The 10820-nt window shown below is 38.5% G+C and overlaps 1 protein-coding gene across 1 annotated transcript in view; it reads left to right on the top strand.

Moving 5' to 3' along the window:
- The first annotated feature begins 1074 nt into the window (after positions 1 to 1074).
- The window catches only part of LOC141296201 (double C2-like domain-containing protein beta), a 49709-nt gene continuing 39963 nt past the window's right edge, over positions 1075 to 10820 (top strand). Inside the window, exon 1 of the mRNA XM_073827477.1 lies at positions 1075 to 1639. Within this exon, the coding sequence (XP_073683578.1) occupies positions 1315 to 1639 (325 nt within the window). The 5' untranslated portion in view covers positions 1075 to 1314. The remainder of the gene's footprint in view (positions 1640 to 10820) is intronic.

Below are 10820 nucleotides of genomic sequence, written 5' to 3'. Positions count from 1 at the left end.
AATATTATGAAATATTATTGCAATTTAAAATAAGTTTTCTATAGTAATATACTTTAAAATATAATTTTTTTCTGTGATGCAAAGCTGAATTTTCGTCAGCCATTACTCACACGATCCTTCAGAAATCATTCTAATATGCTAATTTATTATCAATGTTGGACCTGTGATACTTTTCAGGATTCTTTGATGAATAAAAAGGTAAAAAGAACAGCAATTATTCAAAATAAAAATATTTTCTAACAATATAAGTCTTTACTATCACTTTTTATCAAATTAACACATCCTTGCTGAATGAAAGTACTAATTTCTTTCAAACTAAGAAAAAAAAAAAAAAAGATTACAGAACCCAAACTTTGATCGATAGTGTATATTGTTTCAAAAGATTTCTATTTTAAATAGAAGAATTCTTTTTGAAAGAATCCTGAAAAAGTATCACAGTTTCCAAAAATAAAAATTAAGTAGCACAACTCTTTCCAACATGAATAATAAAAGTAATAAATCAGCATATTAGAATAATTTCTGAAGGATCGTGTGAGACTGAAGACTGGAGTAATGATGCAGAAAATTCAGCCAGTATATTACAAATACTGGATTGAAAAGCTTTATAAATGCTGCATTTCTTCTTATCTACCGTTTGCTTTCACCCCATTGTACTATTTGAATAGCCAGACTGATGTATAACCTGGCACGTGTGACTTTAGGCATTTAGCACCTGTTGCTGGTAATTGTGCTGGAGTTTAGCACACGCGGCGTGTGTCTGCGACGACGGTTCAGTCAGAAGCTAGACCGAAGGGAGAAGAGGAACACAAAGATAACCCAGCCGCTCTCTCTCTAACAGATGGACTAATAGCATAATTAAGTAGCCGCGCGCCCGGTTCCTGTTTACCGTCATGTTGCTAAGCAATGACATCAGCCAATCCCTCCGTCCCTCCATATAATCCTGCCCCTCCCTCTCTCTCTCCCCCTCTCTCTCTTTCTCTCTCTCCCACATGCATTCATCCCGGTAACAGTCTTAGCGTGCTGTAGTGGTCTGAGCGCAGCTCACAGGCAGACGGCATGACCACAGTGTGCTGGAGCAGCCCGCAGCCTCTCATGTAGCCCACCACTGCGATCGCAAACTCACACACACATGCACTCACATACCAAGACACGCTCAGTTGCTCTTCAGGGACTCTAAGAGATTACCAGAGCTAAGAAGATTTTACTTTTGAAGGTTGTTTTTTATTTCATTTTGTTTATTTCTTCATTTTTTTTTTTTTTACTGTTACCACCCGGGTTCAGGGGTGGTGGCACATCCTCAAAAGGGCTGCATGAATGACACAACGCAAAGGCGAGAAGACGACCATCAGCATCCAGGAGCACATGGCCATTGATGTATGTCCAGGTCCCATTCAGCCCATCAAGCAGATATCTGACTATTTCCCCCGTTACCCACGGGGTCTCCCCCCCACAGCTCCTCCGGCCCTCAGCCGCGCCGGCTCCCTGCGGAGCACCTCTACCAGCCAGAAGTCCGAGGGCCCGGCCGCGGACCCCAAACAGGATGAGGACGACCTGGACCAAGCCTTCGGTGCCACCGCGCTCGTGGCCAGCAAGAAGGAAGAAGAGCCGGACGTGGAAGGCTACGATTCGGACGACTCCAGTGAGTAGCTCTTTCTTACGCTTGTCTTTGTGCTACTCTAGAATTGACAACTGTTGCCTCAGATTCCTCTGCCTGTTTGTTTTCATCCACCTGTATGAATGTAGCTCTACTTCATCAGCTCTGATTGAATGCTTGCCTTTGGTTTATTCAGCATGTGATTATTAAGGTTCAGACAGGCAACATTTTGAAGGTACCCTGTCTATTTATTGTTTTTGTTTCATTGATCTTTAAAGCAATTCTTGTGGGCATCAGGTGCAAGTCATCCGTTCCTGTTGTATATCTGTATCTGTAGAGCTCTTGTCTGTCCCAGATGTAAATCCTATTATGGACCTCTGCCTGCCTCTCCGTTTGGAGCCCGGTTTTCAATCATGGCAGCCTGTAGACTAGATTAGATAGAGCCCTGCGGTCTCATGTGGTTATTTTATCATTATCGTGCTCTGTCTTAGATGGGGTTAATCCATACAGTGCCAAGCTCAACGTGTGTGCCTGAGCATGTGTGCTGATGGAAAAACAAGTGGCTATAACGATGCAACCAAGGTTTCTGGATCTAATCCCGGACGGCTCTGGCATAGCACGCAATGATCTGTTGCTGACAGCTGTTAACCTTTGACCCGCGTGAAAGACCAAGAGCATGCTACACAGCAAAAATCATCTTCTAAATCAATATTTGCTTAGATGAGAAGCAAATTTGGTCTATTTTAGTTTCAATGCGCCCTCTGTAGTTTTTTCCCAAAATGAAAATTCGACCCTTATGTTCTTCCAAAGCTATTTGACTTTTTTATCTGGAACACAAAATAAGATATTTTGAATTGAAAGTCAATGGAGTCCAAAACAATACTGATCCCTGTTGACTTTCATTGTATGTACCAAAAAACAGACATTTCCCAAAAAAATCTTATCGGAATCTACATGAGGGTGAATACAACTTTCATTTTAAAATGAACTATCCCTTTAAGCAAGACACATTAGGATTGATGGGTAACAACAACAAGCAATCTGTAGCACGTTAACTGCCCAAAGATGATCTGAAGTGCATCTTTGTCCTACTGTAATTGCATGCTTTGCTGTCGACCGCAGTAATCAATATCAATTGCTTACACGCAACAGTCTGTCACAGGTTGACGAAATGTGTCGGCCGATATAACCAGTCCTTCACCTTTGACGAGGCATGAGGTAATGCAATGTAGAAATGCTGTATCTGCGAGCGTGATCGTTAAAGCATAGGATCGTGGGACTGCGGTCTGGTGCGCCTGTGTTTTATGATGATAGATTAGCATGGAGCTATTGTGCTGTGATTCATCGGTGTGTCGCTCTAAATCATAAGCCTCTTCCTGTTCTCTCATTCTCGCCTGTTGTCTGAATCACAATGCACATATTAGTTGCACAACAGAGAGACAAATTAAATCCTAACCTGACATGTTTGTTATGTGACTCATGAAATACAAATAAGCCAATTATACTAATTTGCCTGAGCATTTAATGGTTCGAACGTCTCACGGGGAGTTTAGCAGAGTAAGTTAGAGGAAGAAAATCGTCTCTGAGGGAACAAACTTGAGGCTTTGCTAACGCAACAGATGGATTACATGGAACTTCCACAAACATTTGGCGATGGCGTCTCTTCGGCTCTGCCGACAAACCGTTTATGAGTTGAGTACCACAGGACAGATTGCAAACAGAGCAGTCTTCTGTTTTGGAGCTTAATTAAGAGCTGGATCCAAACAAAATTGGAGTTGAATCTTAAGCTGAGCACTTTTGTCAGTTGCAACCATACAACTGGTTGCTTCATCAGTACATAGTGTCCAAGCTGGGAAGAATTAAAAATAAAATGATGAATTCCCATTAGAGCTTTGAAGCCACTTACTAAATACCACCTGTTTGTCACTCAAGCTGAAAGCCTCACTGACCTCTCGGTTTGAATCAACTAAACACAGATGCTTTGGGAAAAACAAGCCACTTTGACTGATGCAATCCATAAAATACCCTTGAGTACCTGTGAGCCTGTACAAAAGAGGCTGGTCCTTGGGGTTGTGTACCCCTGGTGGTTTCTATACACAGCTACTTGCCATATTCCTGATGGTATTTCACATTCACAGCCTTTTGACATGACCAAAAGTTAGAGTAAATTAATTTTTTGATAATGCTTAAAGGGCCTTTTATAATTATTTTGTACTGTTCTCTGAGGCCCAAGTATAATGCTATCAAGATTTTTACATCATAAAACATAATTTAGAAGTAATAGGATATTTTCTGTTCTGTTTTGACACCATCATCAGAACATTCTGTTTAAATAGGTGTAACTGATTGTAGACTCAGAAGTAAACACCCACTGCTATGATTGGCTAATAGTTGTGTATGTTTGACAGCCTACATTCTTCATAAATGGATGTTGCTCTTATATAGGTTAATAATGTGTAAATACTCTTTGCATATCAAACGATCTGTAATAACAGACAAAGCAGTAGTGACCACCAAATAAGTATGATAATAATAAATAAGCAAACAAAGGACGAAGTTCTTACTGATGCAGTCTGGAACTTTCTTAAAAATAAAGTTCATCCACTCTTTTCTAATGTTGGGAGCAGAAGGAAGGCAATGCAAAGACTGTTTATCCACAACTTGTCAATGAGCATCATCTTGTTGTCTTCAGAGCCATCTTTATTGTTTGTTTTCTGTGTAGACCTGCATTCTCTCTCGTTTTTTACACTGTGTGTGAAATGGTGGGTGGGGCTAAACAGGCAGTGATGTAAAAGCAGGCATTGATCTTCTGCTGCTGAGGTGGTGTTTAACCACACTATTACATCATAAAGTGGCAAAAAAAAATAAAAGATAGTCGTTTCGTCAGATTTTTTAGACTAACAAGAAAGATTTGAGTTCTAAAACTCAAATTGTTTTATTGTACAGTAACCTTGTATATCTTAAAGGAATAAGGGAATTTTGATTTCTCAGTTCATGACCCTTTTAAGGGACAAATATGGTGAACATAAGCTTGACGTGAGAAGCTATGAATTTTGCATGTTCAAGCAATCATGTTTTAGTTTCCACACGATTCAGTGAGGTCAGTTTGTCTCATAGGTCAACAAGTTTACCATTTTTGATGTGCTCTACAATAGGGCTGGGCAATTTGGCTTAGAATCAAAATCTCGATTAATTGAACATTTTAACCCGATTACGATTAATGAACGATTATTTTATTTATTAATAAAATTATATTTAATTATATTTATATAATAATTATTTTTTTGCCCTCATAGTTCACTGACAAGTTTTGTACAGTAAATATGTTCACATATTACAAGCGAGAGATTTTTGGATGAAGGGTGCATTACTTGATTTTAAAATAATTGAAGGAAACACACTATCTACGATCTATGATTATTAATTGAACATCAGTGTTGAACAACTGAAATTAAAGCAAGCATTGCTTAAAACGAAAAGTCACATTTTTCTTAAATTAGTGAAAATAAATAACTCGCACTATTGGAAACAAAATAAATAATTTTCAATGTTTTTCATATTAAAAGTAGAAAATAAGCAGTATCTCCTCTAAATAAAATTACCCTTGTATATCCTGTAAATACTTTTTACTGTATAAATACTGTTTAAGCTCTCCATCGACATGTCGGCGGAATAACGGAACGGAGCGCTTGTGTTTTTTAAAAGGAAAGTAATTGAAATAATCTTCCTGGAAAAATTTTAACGATTATAGGTTCTGAATGTCGATTTCGATTATTTTTCGATTAATCGCCCAGCCCTACTCTACAATATTTGTGCGCATATCTCTCAGATTTTTAATTAAAAATATAATCTTTTGTCTTTTGAAGATGAGCAAAAGTCCTGTGGGTAAACTAACACTTAACGCAAAAAATAAATAGTGAAGCTCTCCTGATGCAGGTGGATACAGCTGTTAGCAACCAACAGTACAGCACAGTGACCTCCAGAGATTTAATCACTGTCAGTGTTAATGCACCTTTCAGCTGCAGAGGGAAAGAAAATAAATATCAGCTCTACAACTTTTCACTTTCCAGAGGCAACAAAAATGGAAAATTATTTTTCTCCGATCAATCCAACATGACCTTAGCCATGCATAACCCTACTGTATTGCTCTATTAGAATCTGAAACAGAGATGCATAGAGAGATTATAAAGCAACTGTTTGTTTGTTTTTTCAGATGACTGTCTCACGGTTACATAAGCGAATAAGTTTCAGCCTGGAACGTCACATGCAACGGCATATTTTTGTTTAGGAGGTTTAGCGGTTTAATCATCATTAAATATACCTGGTTGAGCAGTAACACATTACTCTTGCAATTAAGAAGGGAAGTTGCACTAAAGGTTAATTGTTTTCTAGGTACTGGTCAATCAGACTGAAAGCGATCTTAAAGAGTTGTGTGTTTACCAGATACTCTACTTGTTGGGTTGCATAACTGGAGAACTGGAGTTTGTGAGGATTTTTTCTTCATTTGGTTTTACTGGGGTGGATGGACTTTTAAAGGATTATTTGATGACACAAAACCAACTTGCTGAAATTCTCATCATCTATTAGACTTTAGAATGGCTGGCTTTAGTTTGACAGAAAGCACTGGAGCTTAAACTGTTTGTGAAGACTGCATTGTGTGCTGATGGATTTGATTTCCAAATCAGTTGACTGCTCAGGATGAAAGATCCACCTCTAGCCCTTTTATGGTATTCCCAGAGTCACATTTACAATGGGAGTGAGCCTGTGGATTTAATATCAGTGGCACATCTCAAGCTAATAGTGCCATAACTCCAATGGGATATCACTCTCCCACACGAACAAGGTGTCCGTAAGGTTCAGGGAGGACACCCTCTAGCACAATGAGGACACTGAGACATCATGTCCTTTTCTGTTTTCACGTTTCTCTTTGGAAACATGACAGAAAGAAACAACTCCTTTGTATTTTGTATTATCATTTCAGATCCTCTGTGACAGTGCTTCTTAACTAATTAAAAGTAGAAGTGAGCAAGCAACCACCCAAAGCATTCTGCTACAAATCAATACAGATGGTACTCAACTAGAATTAGCTTTTTACCACTGTGGGTGCCGCCGCCGCATCTGCAAAATGCATTTGCAGCTTTAGACTGCTAAGTGGGGCTTTAACCACAAACTTCCACAAGTTTTCAGGCAAGCGTATCAAATCGCATTTGGCATGTAGCAGTCAACTTTGAGTTGCCAGATAATCTAAGGAAAACGTAGTTAAAAAAATGTATATTCACAGAAGCAAATTTAGCACATTTGAACTTGGGTGCATTTGTTATTTAGAATGAATTCAAGCAGGATAAAAGTCAAGACTGTAAGTCTGTAAGCTGTATTTTCAGCAGCCATTACTCTGCTTTTTTTAAGATTCTTTGATGAATAGAAAGTTCAAGAGAACAGAATTTTATTGAAATAGAAATCTTTCTTGTAACCTTTGATCAATTTAATGTGTCCTTGCTGAATAAAAGTATCAAAGGATTAGTTCACTTCCAGAATAAAAAAATCCTGATAATTTACTCACCCCCATGTCATCTAAGATTTACATCTTTCTTTCTATAGTCGAAAAGAAATTAAGGTTTTTGAGGAAAACATTTCAGGATTTTTCTCTGTATAATGGACTTCAACAGGGATCAGCTGATTTAAGGGTCCAAATTGCAGTTTTAATGCAGCTTCAAAGGGCTCTTAACTATCCCAGCCGAGAAATAAGGATCTTATCTAGTAAAACGATCAGTCTTTTTCTAAAAAAATAATAATTGAAATGTATATCCTTTTAAAAAAGTGCAAATGCTTGTCTTGCACTAGCTTGACCAGAGTACAAAGTACAACTAGCTTTACAAAGTAAACATGCAAAGAAAGTCTAATGCCCTTTACAAAAAGGGTAAAACAACATTGTCGGTTGATTTTGAAGTTTAATTAAATGGAGTTTTTCGCCCCACCCTTCCTTTTTGAAATGAAGTACAGTCGTGGCCAAAAGTTTTGAGAATGACACAAATACTAGTTTTCACAAAGTTTGCTGCCCAACTGCTTTTAGATCTTTGTTTCAGTTGTTTCTGTGATGTACTGAAATATAATTACAAGCACTTCATACGTTTCAAAGGCTTTTATCGACAATTACATGACATTTATGCAAAGAGTCAGAATTTGCAGTGTTGGCCCTTCTTTTTCAGGACCTCTGCAATTCGACTGGGCATGCTCTCAATCAACTTCTGGGCCCAATCCTGACTGATAGCAACCCATTCTTTCATAATCACTTCTTGGAGTTTGTCAGAATTAGTGGGTTTTTCTTTGTCCACCCGCCTCTTGAGGATTGACCACAAGTTTTAAGATCTGGGGAGTTTCCAGGCCATGGACCCAAAATGTCAACGTTTTGGTCCCCGAGCCACTTAGTTATCACTTTTGCCTTATGACACGGTGCTCCATCGTGCTGGAAAATGCATTGTTCTTCACCAAACTGTTGTTGGATTGTTGGAAGAAGTTGCTGTTGGAGGGTGTTTTGGTACCATTCTTTATTCATGGCTGTGTTTTTGGACTAAATTGTGAGTGAGCCCACTCCTTTGGATGAGAAGCAACCCCACACATGAATGGTCTCAGGATGCTTTACTGTTGGCATGACACAGGACTGATGGTAGCGCTCACCTTTTCTTCTCCGGACAAGCCTTTTTCCAGATGCCCCAAACAATCAGAAAGAGGCTTCGTCGGAGAATATTACTTTGCCCCAGTCCTCAGCAGTCCATTTGCCATACTTTTTGTAGAAGATCAATCTGTCCCTGATGGTTTTTTTTTTTTTTTTTTTTTTTTTTTTTTGGAGAGAAGTGGCTTCTTTGCTGCCCTTCTTGACACCAGGCCATCTTCCAAAAGTCTTGGCCTCACTGTGCGTGCAGATGCGCTCACACCTGCCTGCTGCCATTCCTGAGCAAGCTCTGCACTGGTGGCACTCCGATCCCGCAGCTGAATCCTCTTTAGGAGACGATCCTGGCGCTTGCTGGACTTTCTTGGATGCCCTGAAGCCTTCTTAACAATGCAGTGGAAAGTTTTTTTTTTTCGGGATTAAGTTAATTTTCATGGCAAAGAAGGACTATGCAATTCATCTGATCACTCTTCATAACATTCTGGAGTATATGCAAATTGCTATTCTAAAAACTTAAGCAACAACTTTTCCAATTTCCAATATTTATGTAATTCTCAAAACTTTTGGTCACGACTGTACACAGATGAGGAACTAACCACATGTAACTTTGACAAAATGATTACGCAATGTGGGAAGACGCACATGTGCATCACAGAGCTAGTGCAAGATGAGCATATGTGGTTAAAAAGTATATCATTTTTTATTTTCTATATAAAATGACCAATCATTTTGCTCGATAAGAGCCTTATTCCTCGGCTGGCATTGAAACTGCAATTTGGACCTTCAACCTGTTGATCCTTATTGAAGTCCACTATATGGTTTTCCTCAAAAAGAAAAGACATGAACATTTTCAGATGACATAGGGGTTAGTAAATTATCTGGGAGTTTTTATTCTGGAAGTGGACTAATTTTTAATCGCTTTTATAGAAAAGCTAAATCTAAACTTTTGAACAATAGTGCACTTATATGCAGTAAATAATTTGATATGTGGTGACTTGCCACTGGCACACACTCCCTGCAGTTAGAACTCACTTTAGCCATTGCCATATTGGTAAATGTGCATGATAAAGACTAGACACCAAGTGTAGCATTATCTGATCTGTTTTTGTCAACTTGGATGTTAATTGATACAGAAAAGTGCAACACCAACTGAGCAGCCCCCCGACTTAGACCAATCAAATCACATCTGATCACAGGTTCATTAATGATGTCCCGTAGTGCATCAGAGACATAGAAGAGATCTCTCTCCCTGAGAATATGACTCTTATCATGAAGCAATCCTAATTTACAGTATAAATGCAAGATGAAGATGAATGCTTTCCCTAATTGCATTTTTAAATTATCCTACTTGTGTCTAAACTGCATGCACTTGACCTGTGGAAACAAAGCACAGCACTTACAGCATGACAAAAATAGATGCTGTACCATTAGGTACAGTTTAATCTTTTCTTTAATAATGCCATTTTTTATTGTCAGTGGTTGAACTGATCTCCGCTATCATCAGTTAGCAGATACATGTTATTGTGGCAGTGCCGTTCTGCCACAGATTGTACAGTCAGTCCCTGTGACACATAAAGCGAAGGCACGCTCAGGTATAAGCAGGGGGAGGATTTCCTGAAAGCAGGCTACAACCTTCTGTCGAATCCTATTAAAGAGCCTATCTGCAAGCTGTCGTGAGATAACAGATAACGATAGGAGTAGACAGTATTTTTTTTCCCTGTGTTTTTCACCCTTGGGGTTTTCTAGATGGGGCTTGGCTATGAAAAAACATGCCATGTTTACATGGTCAGCAGATGTATTATACACTAAAACTACTGGGTTGTGGAAAACAATTGGATATTTTTCTCTTATATTCTGACTTCTTTCATATTTCCAGTCACTTTCCTTTCTCTTCCTGTTCATTTCCTTTCTTTTCATTTCATCTCTGCTTTCCTTTTCTTTCCTGTTCCTTTTATTTTCCTTTTCTTTTGCTTGTCTGATTCTTTCCTTTCCTTTTTTTGTTCCTTTTCTTTTCCATGCCTTTTCCTTTGCTTGTCCGATTCTTTCCTTTCCTTTTTCTTTCCATCTCCACTTTCCTTTTTTCATTTCCTTTTCTTTTTATCTCCACTTTTATTTCCTTTTCCTATTTTCCATTTTCCCCTTTTCCATTGCTTGTCCAATTCTTTCCTTTGCTTGTCTGATTCTTTCTTTTCCTTTCCTTTTCTTTTCCATCCCTTTTCCTTTGCTTGTCCAATTCTTGTCCTTTCCTTTTCATCTCCACTTTTCTTACCTTTTCCTGTCATTTTTTCCATCCCTTTTCCGTTGCTTGTCCAATTCTTTCCTTTCCTTTCCTTTGCTTGTCTGATTCTTTCCTTTCCTTTTCTTTTTCATCCCTTTTCCTTTGCTTGTCCAATTCTTTCCTTTCCTTTTCATCTCCACTTTTCTTACCTTTTCCTGTGATTTTTTCCATTCCTTTTCATTTGCTTGTCCAATTCTTTCCTTTCCTTTCCCTTCCTTTCCTTTCCTTTCCTTTCCCTTTTCCTGTTCCTTTTCTTTTCCATCGCTTTTCTTTTGCTTGTC

Source organism: Garra rufa, chromosome 21 (genome assembly GCF_049309525.1).
Source record: "Garra rufa chromosome 21, GarRuf1.0, whole genome shotgun sequence".
NCBI classification, from domain to species: domain Eukaryota; kingdom Metazoa; phylum Chordata; class Actinopteri; order Cypriniformes; family Cyprinidae; genus Garra; species Garra rufa.
Note: the sequence above shows the minus strand (reverse complement) of the source record. Positions and strands in the feature narration are given on the sequence as shown.